The sequence below is a fragment of the Camelina sativa genome, chromosome 10 (genome assembly GCF_030686135.1).
Source record: "Camelina sativa cultivar CO46 ecotype springtype chromosome 10, ASM3068613v1".
Classification (NCBI taxonomy): domain Eukaryota; kingdom Viridiplantae; phylum Streptophyta; class Magnoliopsida; order Brassicales; family Brassicaceae; genus Camelina; species Camelina sativa.
Genome location: NC_141889.1, coordinates 14,871,162 through 14,889,328, shown reverse-complemented (window position 1 = coordinate 14,889,328; position 18,167 = coordinate 14,871,162). Strand labels below are relative to the sequence as shown.

The 18,167-nt window shown below is 37.6% G+C and overlaps 1 protein-coding gene across 1 annotated transcript; it reads left to right on the top strand.

Annotated features, from left to right (window-relative positions):
• The first annotated feature begins 8,740 nt into the window (after positions 1-8,740).
• Positions 8,741-11,383, top strand: LOC147936160 (uncharacterized). The gene is made up of 5 exons (XM_087468612.1): positions 8,741-9,468; positions 9,510-9,975; positions 10,091-10,202; positions 10,459-10,767; positions 10,863-11,383. The coding sequence occupies exons 1-5, from the start codon at positions 8,741-8,743 to the stop codon at positions 11,381-11,383; spliced, it is 2,136 nt and encodes a 711-aa protein (XP_087324738.1).
• The last annotated feature ends 6,784 nt before the right edge of the window (positions 11,384-18,167 follow it).

The window sequence follows — 18,167 nt, the reverse complement described above, 5'->3', positions numbered from 1 at the left end:
CTTTGGTGGATGATTTTTACCTTATTATCTATTTAAAAAAAAACGTTAAGAAAATTATGACCTCGAGGTCTAATATTTCTGGTTATGTTGACGGTCGAACAATTTAAATTACTGGTAATTTAACAAAAAAGCCTGAAAAAATAACTTTAAACTATATATTAAAAAACCTGAAAACAATTTACACAGAGCTCAAAACTGGAGTTTTCACATATTTAATCTGCCTTTGCTTAAATTTTAGCAGTTTTATATTTTATATGTATATATATATATGCATATATTAATAAATACATGTTACATATTACTTTCCAAATAAATGTATCATATAGTCAATATCGTTATATTCATTTTTTATAAAAAAAGGTAAGTATAGCTTTTTACAAGTTTTTAATTTGTCCTTATGTTATACTAGAATTTAGATTTGCGCACTCACGAGATTTTAATTTTTTTTAATCAATATAAGTATTGAGCTTAAATATAATTATTCAAACTTTTGAGTATAAATTTATATAAACACTAAACTTACTTTACTAAGTGATATATTGTTGAAGATAATATTTATTTGTTCTATCTAAATGTGTGAGATTTTATTTAAATTTTTTATCATTAAGAATCATTGAATATAAATACAATTATTTCAAGATTAAAAGATAAATCTGTATAAAGACTACTTATTTTACTAATCTATATATATGTCATATATTGTCTAGTGTTGAAATAATGTTTTTCTGACAAATCAACATTATATCACGTGATAACAAAAAATGACTTAAGAACCTCGCTGGAAAAGTAAACAATATTGTCGACAATCTTCTGACATTTTATCCTTAGAAGAGTTAATTCTATAATCATATCCCATGAAAACATCTTTTTAAAAGTTCTAACGTCGAATGTCGATTATTGACCTAATTATATAGACTATTTAAACATATTGATATTCCAAATTAAATGCAAATATACAAAGTTTCATGAACAATTTTAGTGCTATGTCGGTATAATGTGGTTGTCCAAGTGCATCATATGCCATAATAGAATTTCGACCAAGTCAAGAATGTGTAAATGTGGAAACGTTTAAACCTTACAATGAATATCCGTTCACTAAAAAACATGTTCACACTAAAATTGATTTTTTTAAGATGTTCATTTTTTCTATATTTTCTGACCATTGATTTTGTTTTTTAGATAGATTATCTTTTCCAAATTATTTTTCATAGTTTTTTCAAAAAAAAAAAAAATGTGACCCTTACAATATCTTTGTTTTAGAGTAAAACTTTTATATTAAGTAATTAATTTTTTTTTGTCATCATTGAATCGACAAGACCAATCTCTACTACGCAGGGTAACAGGACTTAGTGGACTCAAACTCTGGTAGGTTTGGTCGTAGAAGTGGTGCTGTAACCATTTGACTAAAGATATTTCCCTAATTTTTTATTTTTTATAAGTGAAATTTGATAATAAATCTTTGTAGTATATGTTTCTTAGAAACTAATGTTCCACTTCAATTTTATTTTTTCTGTTTAGATTTTTATAAATACAATTACATAAACTTTTTTTTTTTACTCCATCATGCATTAAAATCTTATTTCTATTCTAAAACTCATTAACCCATTATAAATTTTGGAATATGATCATTTTTGGTTATAATTTGAATAATAACACTATTACTATACCAAATTCATAGTATTATTTTTAATATTTAAAATTTTCATTTATTTTACTTAATTCATTTTTATATATTTCTTATTTTAATTATTTACTAAAAAAATTTATAATATTTTTATACTATTTTAAAATTTAATTAATTTTATTTAATTCGTTTTTATTTATTTTTAAGTATTATTAATTATAAATAATAAATAAGCAATTAATGATTATTTAAAATAGTATTTTTTAATAAAAAACAAAAAAAATATTGATTAGGTGGATGATGATGTGGAGGAAGGAGAAGAGAAAAAAGTTAACTTTATATATATAGATAATATTTTATTTCAAGAGCCCTTAATTCTTTCTTTTCAAGATATTTATGGTGTATGTAAATCACATTAAGAATATTTTAACATAGTAATTTTTTATTTGATTAAACATTACCTTAGCCTCATTGAATCTATATGTAATGCAAAATCCGATGAAAGAGTTTTTTCCTAAAAGCTTACTCCATTACATTGGTAAAATGAGTAGGGTTCATGGACTTGAATCAAAATAAATTGCCAAACCTGTTTCCTCCTCGAAACCAAATGATATTAAGATAATTGACTTTATTTGTATTTGATAATTTATATGCAGATTGTTATTAATATACATAACCAAAAAAAAACTCAAATTATAATCAATATTTTTTACCCAATTGACTCATATGAGCTAATTTTTTGTTGTAAAAAAAAAATATCAATATTTTCCATCTGTGGTTGTATGTATTGAAATATCAATAGAAAGTAGTAGACATTGTATGACTCTAATAAATAAAAAGTACCATAGAAATTCATATTCTTTAACCGCCTCCTTGATATATCTTCTAATTCTTGCCATCTTTTCCACAAAATTCGCAAGTCATCCAGAAGCTGGTTTTTCTTTGCTCTCGGTTTGACAATTTGTCCTAACGCACTCAAATACTTCGTAAACACTCAAGGAATATTAGCAGCAGAGTACATTACCGAAGAGTGGTTCCACTCCTAATACCACTACAAGAGTTGGGCTTCCTTCGGTTGCTCTTGCAGTGTGAGAAAGACTTCCGTTTGTGATGGTTGATTGCCTTTGTCCTTGCCAAGAGTATTTTTGAGGCTTCCAACACCATAAGAAGTTCCACGTGAATCCCTCTCAGTGCACTGTTTTTAGAAAAAGAAAAACAGTAAGTAAAGAGGTAAAGAGCAAAACAAATGCATGATCGAGTAGAAATGCTACTTTACCTCAAGAAAGATGGCATTACATTCATCGGTGGTGAGCTCCCGACGGTGTGAAGTACCATCTGAAAGAGTTGAATCTGCCTCGAGCTCAGCGATTTTCTCTTGCAACTTCTGCTGATAAGCTTGATGGATTTTCTCTGCCTTGCCATCAACATAAGAACCATCCGGCTTTGTATGTGTTTTGAAAAAAACTTCACCCATACTGACCTCTCTTCCCAACTCCTCTTCCTACAATGTTAGAAATTAAAGAATTGTTAGTACTAGATAAAATAGGAATGTTGATAAATGTAACTAACAAAATAGAAATGATTTAGTACCAGATCATCTTGGATTTCCCTATATGACTTAGGGTCTGATAAGTGGATGTGAGGAACGAGACCATTACGGTCAGACATACGACACTTGGAATAGGTGGAACTCCTTTGCTGTTGTTCTTCAGTATCCCAATTAGCAACCATCACTTTCCAGAGGTCACCTTCAATCCATGAAGGTTTTATTCGAGCCGTCCTTGCATCGCTAACCATGCCCTTCATCCGGCGGTTACAGATGGTGTTGAAATGTGCTTGAACGGTCCCTGTTATCAATGGATCCCAGGTGTGAGTTTTCTACATAACAAAGAGAGAAGGAATTATGTCAGTGAAAACAAGCAATAAACAAAAGTATAAAACGGGTTACATTGTACTATTCTTACCGCAGACTCCATGAAGTATCTGTCTTTTCTATCGGGAGGCACACAAGACCAAGTATAATATGGACCATCGAATTTGTTTATAAAAATCTTGGTAATCTTCCAAACAAGTTGGCCTTTTTTGTCCCTATCAAACCTCCACACACACATGTAAACAAATTGTAGTTAGTTTGATCAGTTAGAAAGCTCAGACAATCAAAGTTCTTAACTAACTCAGATAATCGAATGCTAATTGTTTGTCATATTAGAAAGCAAAACATACCAAGTATCAAACAAACTAACTCAGATAATCGAATGCTAATTGTTTGTCATATTAGAAAGCAAAACATACCAAGTATCAAACAAACTAACTCAGATAATCGAATGCTAATTGTTTGTCATATTAGAAAGCAAAACATACCAAGTATCAAACAAACTAACTCAGATAATTGAATGCTAATTGTTTGTCATATTAGAAAGTAAAACATACCAAGTATCGAACAAACTAACTTAGATAATCAAATGCTAATTGTTTGTCATATTAGAAAGCAAAACATACTTAGTATCAGACAAACTACACTATGAGAACTAGAGCTTTGTCTTAATTAAACGAGTCAAATAGAAACTCTGAATCAAACAAACAAGTCGTGTTTTAATCAAACCATCAAATTCCACACAATTCACAAACCATCAAATACCAAGTGGAACACAAATTTTGTTTTAAACAAACCATCAAATTCCACACAATTAACAGGAAGCGAAACATACCAAGTCGTGTTCTTCAGTGGTTTAGGAGATAGAACTGTCGTAAACGTCTCACGGCCAAGCATCATGAGGAGGGCGGGTAGAGATTGCATCGTGTCATCCTGGAGTTGAGGCTCGTAGTTGTTTCCTTGCGAAGATGGTTGACTTCCATGGGACTGATGCGGTGGAGACAGCATATGATCCTCCGGTGGATTCGGTGGATAGTTCTGAACCTCAGGCGACGGAATAGGCAGATCAGGAACTCGATTGCCGGAGCTCTCGAAAAGGGTCTGTGGCGGTGGGAAGTTCCGGAAATGCGGTGTTCGTACTTGTTGGGGCATAAATCGTTCTTCCTCCGACGGCGTGAACGGCTGAAGAATTCGAGCAGTTGGGGTGAAATTGTAATGCGGTGGTAGCGGGTTGGTTCGATTAACGGCTGCAGATGGGTTAGACGGTCCGACTCTCTGAGAGTTGGTGAGATGAACGGCTGCGGATGGGTTAGATGGTGCAGCTCTCTGAGGGTTGGTGAGATTAGATGGGGAAACTCTCTGAGAAAGGTTGCACCCAACCTTTCTCCTTTTTGTTTTCTTAACCGCAGGATTCGACATGAGCTGAGGAAATGAGATTGAGATGAGGAAGTGAGATGAGGATTGATTGTATAAGATTGTAGAAGAAAGATTTAGGGTTAATGGAAGAAGGAGATGAGGAAGTGAGGAAGAAGGAGAGATCGAGTGTTTTAGGTTTAGGTTAGGGTTTAGATTGAGGAAGAAGGAGAGATCGAATTGATTAGGGTTAATGGAAGCGAAGGAGATGCGGAAGTGAGGAAGAAGGAGAGATCGAAATATTTAGGATTGATTAGGGTTAATGGAAGCGAAGGAATTGATTTAGGTTTTGTTTTCTTAATGGATCGAGTGTCTTGTTAATGGATCGGATCGAAATATTTTGGCCCAAATTTTTTTTGTCCAAAATATAAGAGGAGTGTTACACAATATAACCGATACGTTTTGTCAATATACAAACAAGAGAAATTGGTTCAGATGGTTAATGCACTCTGATTGTAATCATCAGACCTGGGTTCGAGTAACCCCAATGTTATATATATATATATATATATATATATATTTTAAAACACATAAAATGTTATATTAATTGTATAAAACAATAATCTTAAAGAAATTAACAAGGTCTTCCAAATGTTTATTAAAAAATAAATAAAGCATCATTTTCTGTTTGCAAATTCAAGATGTCATACGACATCATCATTTTTGTTTGCTAATTTAGCGACTATTTTCGACAGCAATTTGCGACACGCCGGAATAGTTGCAAAATAGTCGCCAAATTAACGATTATTCTCATTTCGTCGTTTTTTTTGTCGCCATTTAGCGACTAATGTAGCGACTAAATTATTTAGTCGCAAATTAGCGACTAAATTATTTAGTCGCAAATTACCGACTAAGTAGTGACTATTTGAGAATAATCATAAAACAGTCGCGAATTAGTAAATATGTAGTCGCTAAATTTAACGACTACGAATATAGTCGCCGATCGTACTCGGAAAATCCGTGTTTTGTTGTAGTGTACACACCATCAACGACGTGTAAGCCTCAACAGATTACAGATCTGAATTATGGGTCGACCTAACTCAAAACTAAGTCCAAACATCACCTATAGATACTTCTGCTCAACGAAGAGAGGGAACTTAATCAATTAGTAGTCCCCCAAAGTGCATATATAAATGAGAGAGGAATAAACATACTTCGTTCCATAAAACATTACACTACCAGTGCATGGAAAATAAATATTCTCGTAATTTCTAGATATGATATGAAATGTCAAATTTTATTAGAAATGATATGGAAATGTCAAATTTTATTTGATATGTTAGACAACAAATACCATTACCTTTTTATCGAGCATGAGAAGTGATATTCCGAAGGACTCATCACGGTCATGTACAATGCCTAATTCGGAGTGAACTTCTCATATTCTTAAAATTCTACAAACAACATGTTGAGGGTTATATCCTAAGTGTAAATCATCAAAGACAACATATGTACCTAGATTTTGCTGAAAGAAATTGATGGGAGCCATTTGTTAGTAAGTGACTATGGAGGGGATATAAGATAGGAAAATATATGCTATGATTTTTGGGCAGCAAATGATTATGTATTTATTTGGAGTTATTAGGGTAGTTAAAACAAGGTAATTACTATTTAGTGGCCATGGTGAGAGGGAGAGAATATGTTATCGCTATGGTGATTATATGATCATAAAAGAAATGTTAATCTCTACATTAATATTTTATTTAACTAGGCTTTGTGAGCATTTTCTATAGTTACAAAGAAATGTAAAATTGGACTTGAATGAGAAATGTTACAGTTACAAGTATATATGGCTATTGCCGTTCATTATTCTGGGGTGTGTTTTTATTTAGTTTTAAAAGGATTTCCTATGTGGTATAGAGATAAATATGTATAAATCTATTATGCAAGTTTGTGGACATAGAATTAGATTAACGAATTTGAGGTACGTGGTGGAACTTTCTGGAGATAAACATTATAATGAGTTAACCAAAACCTAACAAAAAAGAGAAGTCGTATTTTAATTATATTGTTTAGGGGGCTGTTCATGAAATCTGGGCAATCTTGAAGCTTCACGATGCTAAAGAGGGCGGAGGAAAATAAAATTTAATGGGGAGAAAAATAGAGGAGAAGAAATGAAAGGACACTAAAGAGAGAAATAGAATACATGTGGCACACTATGTACTGTTGACGTTGCATGTTGAGGGAGAAATGTAGCCAACTTTCATAATTCATGGTATAGATTTCAATACGTACAATAACTGATGAAAAATATGGATTATGATTTGAGTTTTTTTTTTTTTTTTTTTTTTGTTATGTATATCAATAACAACCTGCATATTGATGAGAGAACATGATGAGAAATTATCAAATACAAATAAGTCAATCATCTTAATATCATTTGGATTTGAGGAGGAAACTGGTTTCAGAATTTATTTTGATTCAAGTTCATGACCCCCACTCATTTTACCATTGTAATGGAGTAAGCTTTTAGGAGAAAACGCTTTGATCGGATTTGCGTTACATGTAGATTTAATGAGGCTAAGGTAATGTTTAATCAAATAAAAAGTTACTATGTTAATTATTCCTAATGTGATTTAAATATTTATGGTTATGCACCATAAATATCTTTAAAAGAAAGAATTACGGGTTCTTGAAATATAATAGTATATAATATAAAGACAAATTAAAAAAATGTAAAAAGCTATATTTACCAATTTTAAAAATTACAATGGTATTGACTATACGATAAATTTATTTGGAAAGTAATATGTATTTATATATATGTATATATCTATATACTAAATATAAAAATGCTAAAATTTAAGCAAAAGCAAAATAAATACCTGAAAAATCCAGTTTTGAGCTCTTTGTAATTATTTTTTTCAGTTTTGAGCTATGTGTAAGTATTTTTTTCAGATTTGTTTGTTGCTTTTCTTTTTTTTTTGTTGCTTTTCTATTACTCTAAACTAGGAGATATCCCGTGCTTAAAGCATGGATCAATATTTTTTAAAAAAATTTCTAATATAATAATAAAAATTATTGTTATATTTTTTAAAAATATTATTTTATTTGAGATAATATTTATTTTTATTTTTTCTGTAAATCTATTAGTCTTTTAAATACTAATTATTTTAAAATATTATAGTATTTTATTTTTGACGTATATTACAGTTTTATAATGTTTGTTTGTTGTATTTGCATCATTATTTTGTGAAATAGGAAGTATAATTTTAATATTATAATTGTGAACAAATGAAAATTATTAATTTATCATCTATATAAATTTAAGTTTACCAACCCGCCAATATGGAAATTAAAACACACATTTTTAATAGATTGATTAATATCTTTGTTTTAAAATTTTCAAATCATAACATATGCAGAATTTTTTTTGCATTTTATTAATCATAAGTATTATATGAAAATTCAAAACAATTTGTAAAGATGATAGGAGAATCATAATTTGAAATCTTAACAAAATCTTCAAAATTTAGTTATTAAAAATAATTATATTGTGTACTTGGATATAAAATCTTAGTTTTTTTTCATATTTGTACTTCTCAATTATTATAGTATGATTGTTTGACAATCAACATAACCAGAAAATATTAGATCTGGTGGTAATAATTAATGGACACATTATCTTAAAGTTTTTTTAAATAGATAATCAGGTAAAAAATCACCTACCAAAATTTTATAAATATTACTTAATGTATTATTTTATAGCAAAACTTTCATCAAAAACTATTATAGAAAACAGTTATATTGATTACTTTATATACGAAATGGAATAAAATTCTTATATAATAAGATATTGGTGAATTGAACAAAAAGGATAATTCTAACTAATGGAGAGAGCGAGTACGAAGGCGCATGACACGGCTATGGTGGATATCGGAGAAAAGGGTCCTCCTTTAGGGGATCCGCCGGATTCTGGTGGTTCGTGGGTCAGCAAGGTTAGGAGTAGTCTGGGGGGTGGACGTTTGGCACCAGAGGCGGTTTTGGAGGATGATTTTGTGGATGCAAGGCTGAGTTTGGAGTTCCCATATGGAGAAGATGGAGAGCCAGTCATTACTATAGGGAAAGAGGTGTTAGATGCAATGAGTGGATTATGGAAGCATTGTATGATTGTGAAGGTGCTTCGGCGTCATATCTCGATTTCTGTGTTGTCTCGGAAGCTAAGAGAGATGTGGAAGCCACAAGGGGAGATGTATGTGCTAGATCTCCCTCGGCAATTCTTTATGGTGCGTTTTGAGACTGAGGAAGAATATTTGGCGGCGTTGACAGGCGGACCATGGAAGGCATTTGGTAGTTATCTACTGGTGCAAGCATGGTCCCCGGAGTTTGATCCAATGCGGGATGAGATTACTACGACGCCTGTATGGATCCGTTTGTCGAATGTGCCAGTGATTTTTTATCATTGGAGGATATTGATGGGGATTGCTAGGGGATTAGGAAAACCTATCCGGGTGGACCTGAATACGTTGAATGTTGAGAGAGCTCGGTTCGCAAGGATTTGTGTGGAGGTGGAATTACGGAAACCGTTGAAGGGTACTGTGCAAGTTAATGGAGAGAGGTACTTTGTGTCCTATGAGGGCTTGAGTAATATCTGTTCAGGTTGTGGTGTGTACGGACACTTGGAAACTCTTGCCCCCGACGTGTGATTGAGCAAGTAGCTGCAGATCCGCCACAGCGAAAAGAAATGAGTGTGGCGAGGATGGAGTCTTCATCCGCAGATGGCTTTACGACGGTTGGTCGAGGTGGCCGAAGAACAGATTTTCCATCACCGGTGGTGGCTTCTTTTGTAGGCAAGTTAGGAGGGGGCATAGGCTGTAATCTTTGGGAGATATCCATGAATGATACGGTGAATATTGCACTTTCCAATAAGTTCGGCGGATTAGCGGAAACTGAGATTTCCTCTGATTCTGCTCGTGGGAATATTCAATCAGGTTCGGATAAGGAAAATGAATTGGTGGGAGCTGGGTTAAGTTTTGGAAAGTCTGACTTACGCGGAAAGGGTGAATGTGAGGATGTGGTATTAGGTAAAGGCAAGGGAGTTGGTCGAGCTGAGCCTTTTACAAAGGTAGGCCCTAAATCTAATGTTGGCATTAATGGACCGAAGACGAAACAACATACATCGAATAGGCCTGGGAAGGGCTTAATCTTTGGGCCCCCAACTGGCAGTAACTCTTCCATAGCAAACGAAAAAACGTCTACGAGTGGATATGGAGACTATTGGCCGGTTAGGAGGAGATTTTGTCTCAGATGGCAGTATACCGGGAGAGCAAGAGGTTATACGGGGAGGTGATGGTGAGCGACCCTCAGTTTGTAACTTGGTGTCGAGTGGGGATGAAACGAGGCTGGTTGAGATACGGGAGCAACGAGAGGGGTCGCCAGATAGAGTGGTGGCAGAGCCGACTATTTAGCAGGGTTCCCCGGTGATTCTGTTCTTATTTCGTGAATTCAATATGAATTGTATTTTTTGGAATTGTCGGGGGGGCTAATAAACCTAACTTCCGCCGTTCAATTCACTATCTGCTAAAGAAGTTTCTCACTGATCTGTTAGCTGTGTTTGAGACGCACGCTGGTGGGGATAATGCGGATCGAATTATTCGAGGCTTAGGATTTGATAGGTCTTTTCGAGTAGATGCAACTGGACTGAGTGGTGGTCTGTGGTTGCTGTGGAGAGGGGAGATTGGGGTGGTTAGTATTTTCGTTTTAACTGATCAGTTTATTCACGCCCGGGTGGTGAGTGGTGTGGATATTGTTCACATAATTGCTGTATATGCGGCACCAACTGTGAGCAAACGAAATGGTCTATGGACGCAACTACATGAGACTTTAAGTGGTATTGATGGACCGGTCATAGTGGGAGGTGACTTCAATACAATAGTCCGAATAGATGAGAGATCAGGGGGTAATGGGCAGTTGTCTGCGGACTCACTGTATTTTGGGAACTGGATAATGCAGAATCATTGATTGATATGGGTTTTAGAGGAAACAAATTCACATGGCGTAGAGGGAAAACAGCACAATTTTTTGTGGCGAAGAGGTTGCACAGGGTGTTGTGTTGTCCGCAGGCTCGACTGAAATGGCAAGATGCGACTGTCTCTCATCTTCCATTTTTGGCTTCTGATCACGCTCCTGTCTACATTCAGTTGTGTGCTATGGTAATGCGAGACCCTAAAAGGCGACCATTCCGTTTAGAAGCGGCTTGGTTGAGCCATGAGAGTTTTAAGGAGCTTCTGCTTGTGTCTTGGAGGCGGGATATTACAACAACTGAAGCTCTGGCTGCGTTAATATTGACATTGCTTCAATGGAATAAGGATGTCTTTGGTAATGTAAATAAACGTAAGGAGAAATTGCTGAGAGAGATCACAGAGGTACAAGATATTTTGCAGAAGGAGGAAGAGTTGCTTCGTGAACTTGAAATAGTGTTGGAGCAAGAGGAGACTATCTGGTTTCAGAACTCACGAGAGAAATGGATTTAGTTAGGGGATCGAAACACAAGTTTCTTTCACACTTCTACGATTATCAGAAGACGTAGGAATCAGATTGAGGCCTTAAAGAATGATGCAGGCGTTTGGCTAACTGATTCGCAGGAGTTAGAATGTTTGGCGGTGGATTATTACAAAGAGTTGTACTCTTTGGCTGATGTGGGGATGGCAGTTGCAGGATTGCCAAGAGAGGGGTTCCCTGCTTTCACATGGGAGGAGAATGTTAGCTTAAGGAAACCGATGAAAGCTACTGAAGTTGAGACTGCGATCCGTGGCATGAGTGCTTATAAATCTCCTGGGCCGGATGGTTATCAACCTATTTTCTACCAGAAATGTTGGGATGTGGTTGGTAGTTCAGTAGTGAGTTTTGTTTTGAAATTCTTTGAGACAGGGGAGCTCTCACAAGGATTAAATGATGCATTGGTATTTTTAATTCCGAAGGTGGCTAAGCCAGAGAAGATTACACAGTTCTGGCCTATCCGTTTATGTAATGTTATTTTCAAACTAATAACTAAGGTGATGGTAACGAGATTGAAGCTTGTGATCTCTAAACTGATGGACCAGCGCAATTGAGCTTTATACCCGGACGACTAAGCATTGATAATATTGTTATTGTGCAAGAGGTAGTCCACTCTATGCGAAGGAAGAAGGGTCGTAAGGGTTGGATGCTATTGAAACTGGATCTTGAGGATACTCTTAATGCTGTAGGGTTATCTGATCTATGGGTGAAGTGGATTATGATGTGTGTCACGGATCCGTCGATGACTGTCTTATGGAATGGGGAAAAAATGGAGCCGTTCAAACCTTCAAGGGGTTTGCGACAAGGAGATCCACTGTCTCCATATTTGTTTGTCCTGTGTTTGGAACGGTTGTGTCACATGATTGATCGAGCCACAGATGGGAAGAGCTGGAAACCTATCCATTTATCACAAGGAGGTCCTCCAATTTCACATATTTGCTTTGCTGACGACCTGATTCTCTTTGCAGAAGGATCAGTTGCACAGATAAGAGTTATAAGAGGGATTTTGGAGACATTTTGTCGTGCGTCGGGCCAGAGAGTGAGTCTTGAAAAGTCCAAAATTTACTTTTCTCATAATGTCTCGCGTGACAAGCAGAGACTGATCTCGGAGGAGAGTGGTATTCAAGCAACAACAAATTTGGGGAAATATTTAGGTATGCCTATTTTACAGAAGAGGTTGAATAAAGCAACGTTTGGAGAAGTACTGGAGAGGGTCTCATCTAAACTTGCAGGATGGAAGGAATGCTGTTTGAGTTTTGCAGGTCGGCTTACCCTCACGAAAGTTGTTTTGGGAGCGATCCCGATTCATACTATGAGTGTGATCTCCTTACCGGTTTCACTTATTGATGAACTGGAGAAGGTGTCACGTTCTTTTCTTTGGGGTGGTACTGTGGAGAAGAGGAAACAACATCTCATATCATGGGATAAAGTGTGTACTCCAAAGAGGGAAGGGGACTTGGTATTAAGAGGTTGAGAGACACGAATAAGGCTCTACTTGCTAAGGTGGGATGGCGATTGCTTAATGATCAGGACAGTTTATGGTCTCGTCTTTTGCGATGTAAATATCGGGTGGGGAATTTACAGGAGGTGGATTGGTTGAGACCTAAAGGCACTTGGTCTTCTACTTGGCGAAGTGTGGCAGTTGGCATTAGAGAGGTGATTCTACCAGGTCATGGATGGGTTGTGGGAGATGGGAGAAAGATCTGGTTCTGGAAGGATAAGTGGTTAATGAATCAGTCTATTATGGAGGCAATGCAGATTGTAATCCCGGAGAATAGAGTAAATGCTACTGCTAGTAAGTTATGGGAGGATGGGAGGAGCTGGCTGATGGAGAATATTTTACCGTGGGCTTCTGAGGATGTCAGATTAAGACTTGGGGCTGTGGTGTTAGACAAGTTCACTGGTGCCAAAGATCTTTTATCATGGGTTGAGAGTACTACTGGAATGTTCACAGTGCGATCATCTTCTGATATGCTTACAAGACAGGGAGCTGCAGGTCCACAACTCTCGAGTTTTTGGGATCGTATTTGGGGTTTCGTGGTTCCGGAACGGGTGAGAGTTTTCTTATGGATGGTTGGACACCAAGTGATTATGTCCAACGCAGAGAGGTATCGTCGACATTTATGCACTTCATCGGTTTGTGAGGTTTGTAAGGGCGGGGAGGAAACAATCATTCACATTTTGCGGGATTGTCCGGCAATGTCTGGTGTGTGGAAATGTCTTGTACCAGTACTGAAGCAACAAAGGTTCTTTTTGGTGACACTGTTAGAATGGCTGTTTTCTAATTTATTTGCAACGAAGGACGCAGGGGGTGTTGGCTGGTCTACGTTGTTTAGTATCACAATTTGGTGGGGTTGGAAGTGAAAATGTGGAAATGTGTTTGGAGTTCAGGGTAAGTGTCGTGACAGAGTGAAATTTCTCAGGGATCAGGCCAGGGAGATAGAGGCAGTCCACCGAGCCAAGCAAAAGCTTACAAGGGCTCCGGAGAGGGTGGAACGGTTAATTAGCTGGGCTTGTCCAGGGCGGGGGTGGTGGAAGATGAATACAGATGGTGCTTCGAGAGGTAATCCGGGGATGGCAACGACATGTGGGGTTTTGCGGAATGAGGCAGGGAGCTGGCAAGCGGGTTTTTCTTTAAACATTGGTGTTTGTACGGCTCCAATGGCAGAATTGTGGGGTGTCTATTATGGTATGTGTGTTGCTTGGGATAAACAAGTAACACAATTGGACTTGGAGGTGGATAGTGAGTTGGTGGTGGGTTTTTTACAGACAGGGATTAGTGAGACTCATCCATTGTCGTTCCTGGTGTGGTTGTGCCGTGGCTTCAGATCAAGGGACTGGATAGTCTTTATCTCACACGTGCATAGGAAGGCTAACCGTCTTGCTGATGGCTTAGCAAACTATGCGTTTGAATTGCCTTTAGGTTTTCATTTCTTTGAATTTTGGCCGTCTTATGTTGCAGAACTTGTGTGGCAAGATGCTAGTGGGTATGCTAGTGGGTATGCAGTATCACGACATGTTTGCATTTGATTTATTTCTTTTTAATAAATAAAGGGAGTAATCACTCCCTCAGTTTTACCAAAAAAAAAGGAATAAAATTCTTATTAGCGTGAATTCTTAGCTATAATCTGTGTGTTTGAAATTATACATCCCACTATGGTTTCAGCTTCATCAATCTAGATCTTGACCCTTTTGTTTTTTTTTTTTTTTTTTTACCTCTACTATGTATTTAATTTTTTTTCGTATATATCTACTAATTACACTAAAAAGACGTACAAATATGATTTAGTTTATTGAAAATGAATCCTTCAGTAACGAAAAGGAAACAAGGCTGAATAGGTGAATAGTGAATGTATTGTTTCATAGTGTCACTATATATAAGTTATGTTCGAAACATCCGATAAAATTTAGAATTTCACTTTAAGGGAAAAAAAGACATGAGTCGAACTTTTATGTTACAAAACCACACCAGTCAAATGGCAGTTGAGAATATTACAACTATCAAAACATTAAAGACATTAGCTGCATACAAAAGTAATGTATGTTATAAACTGTTTTTTTTTGGTGAACGATCGGGGCATTACCCCAGATTTTATTAAAAGAACAAAAAACAATTACACACAAATATGTTTTTGGCACGAATGACCAGCAGCATCCGCACGTAACAGACCATCAACAAACTGTGGAACCGTGTTAAAAACATGAAAATCTAAAGGAAGAGAGAAAGCATAGGTAGCTAAACCATCAGCAAGATGGTTAGCTTCCCTATACACGTGACGAAAGCGGATTATCCAGTCCCTCGTGAGGAAGCCATGGAACAGCCGTACCATGAAGGACAGAGGATGGGAGTCTCCTATCCCTGTCGTAAGATAACCAACCACCAGTTTCGAATCCACCTCCACCTCCAGACTTGTAACCTTTGCCTCCCAAGCAAAGCTCAACCCGTAGTAGACTCCCCAAAGCTCTGCCAACTGCGCCGAACAACGCCCAATGCATACTGCAAAACCCCCACACCATTCACCCACACTATTCCTCAATACCCCTCCTGCAGATGCCATACCTGGATTACCCCTTGACGCTCCATCAGTATTGAGTTTGAACCACCCTTGATCAGGTGCCACCCAGCAAATTTCTCTGACCACCCATGTTCGTGAACCAGAATGATTCCCCGTAAGCGACTGTGCCTTAGTCACATCCATCGTAAGCTTCTTTACAAAGGAGACCCTATCCCTGCAGATCATTTTCACCCCAAAACATCACAACATCGCCATTTCCACCCCCACCAAACGGCCAGTGCAAACATAGTTGCCCAATCCCCTTCACCAATACGTGTCCCCTGCTCCAAAATATGGTACATCCACTCAAGTAAAGACATTGTGAAAACTCCCTCCACTTGCATTGTGGTATTATTCTTCTCCATAAGCCAGACATGGCAGGGCAATCACGCAACACATGCATACTCGTCTCCACCATGCATACTCGTCTCCAACCCACCTTCGCAGACCGTACAAACATCATAATCACTAAGGTGACAGCGCAATCTCTCCGTATTAGTCATTATAGTCTGCTGTGCTACTAACCACAAGAAGAGTTTTACTCTCTCCGGCTATACAATTTACCAAATCCGTTTGTCAAAATAACCCATGTTCTGACCAAGTCTCTCCTCCTTTGTTTAAAAAGCATAAGTAGAGCCTACAGTAAAACAGCCGTCATCGGTCTCACCCCATGACATCCTATCAGTAGCACCCGAAAAGCTATCCAAGATGACAGTCACCAACTCAAGATTTGTGTTATCAGACACAAAAGGCGCTATATTCGCAACATCCCATCCCCTACCATCATTCCAAAGGTCCCGAGCTTTCAAATCTTCAAGACCCGATGGTACCACACCCACTGCATCAGTAATAAGCGACTCACCTGACACCCACTTATCTTTCCAAAAACGGACAGTACGCCCATCTCCCACTACCCAATTCAATCCTCTACTAATGACCTCACGCAGTCCTAACCCCACACTTCGCCATGTTGACGACCATCATCACACTCCCGACTTTATACTTTCTCCACACCACTTGTGCCCATAAACTAGTGTGATCATGCAAGACTCTGCAGCCCACCTTTGCTAGTAAAGCCTTATTCATCTCCTTTGCTACTTTAATCCCCAGGCCCCCCTCACTCTTCGGACGACACACACGTTTCCAGGCAACAAATGTTGTTTTCGTTTTTTTTTTCTGCAGTACTCCCCCAGATAAAGTCTCTAGAGACTCTATCTAACCTCTCCAAGGTATATTGAGGAAGTTTGATCGTACTCATTGTATGCACAAGTATCGATGAGAGTACCGATTTTGTCAATGTCACCCGACCCGCAAAACTCAACATATGTCCTTTCCCACCTCCCAACCTCGAGGTAAGCTTTGCCAGCACCTCACCAAACGTTTCTTTATTTATCCTCTTATGAAAAATTGGCATACCAAGATACTTCCCCAACTCCTTGGTTGATTGAATCCCACTCTCCGCACTAATCATCTCCCCCAACTCCCTGGACACATTCTCAGAAAGGAAAATCTTCTACTTCTGCAGGCTGACTTTTTGGCCTGAAGCATTACAAAATCTCTCTAACACACCCCGTATCACTCTGATCTGTGCCACTGATGCCTCAACAAAAAGAATAAAATCATCCGCAAAGCAGATATGAGATAAATGACGTCCTGAACCCGGGAACTTAATAGGTTTGCACTGCTTTTGCACAACCGACACTTCAATCATATGACACAAGCGTTCATTACACAAGACAAAAAGGTATGGCGATAACGGATCACCCTGACGCAACCCTCATGATGGCTGAAATGGTTCTGTTCTTTCCCCATTCCACAACAAACTCATTGAGGGCCCTGCAACACACTGCATGATCCAATGAACCCATTCCTTAGCCAACCCGACTGATTGTAACGTCTCTTCCAAGAAATCCCACCGGACTCTATCATAAGCTTTCTCCAGGTCGAGTTTCACTAGCATCCATCCTTTCCTCCCCTTCTTCCTCCTCATGGAGTGAACTGCCTCCTGAATAATGATGATATTATCTGTCCCCAACCTCCCTGGAATAAAACTTGTAGACCCAACCACCTTCATCATCATTCCCTTGAGTCGTCCCACTATAGTCTTGGTAATAGTTTTAAAAAGCACATTACATAGACTAATGGGACGGAACTGTACAATTGTTTCTGGTTTTAACACCTTTACAATAAGTACCAGGAGTGCATCATTCGTCCCTGGTGGTAGGCAACCTGTCCTAATCCAGAACAAAATGTGTCACCGACTCCTTGACTATCTCCCAATTATGTTGCTAAAACAATGGCTGGAAGCCATCGGGTCCAAGGGCCTTATACGGACCCATACTGCGGATAGCCATTTCTATCTCCATCTCCGAGAAAGGCTTATTCAACGCCTCTTTGTCCGCATGAGACACCCGTAGAAAGCCTACATTAGACAACCTCTCCACCATAGGATCAACATCTTCCAAGGAATACAAACACTTATAATAATTGATAGCCAGATCCTCCAACTCCACTGCATTTGATATCCACTGTCCTGCATTATTTTTCAACATATCGATCCGGTTCCTTCTCCTACGGATAATTGTTGAAGTGTGAAAAAACTTAGTGTTCCGATCACCAAGAGCAAACCCCTTCTCGCGAGATTTCTGATACCAGATAATCTCCTCCTGTTCTAACACAACATCAAATTCCTGTAAGAAATCTG

What these genes read in the sequence shown, in the direction of transcription:
- LOC147936160 (XM_087468612.1), top strand. Translation starts at nt 8,741, where the DNA reads ATGGAGAGAGCGAGTACGAAGGCGCATGACACGGCTATGGTGGATATC. An exon ending in GAGCTGAGCCTTTTACAAAG is followed by an intron (nt 9,976 to 10,090) that starts GTAGGCCCTAAA and finishes ACTCTTCCATAG; the next exon opens with CAAACGAAAAAACGTCTACG. An exon ending in TGGACCGGTCATAGTGGGAG is followed by an intron (nt 10,768 to 10,862) that starts GTGACTTCAATA and finishes TGGATAATGCAG; the next exon opens with AATCATTGATTGATATGGGT.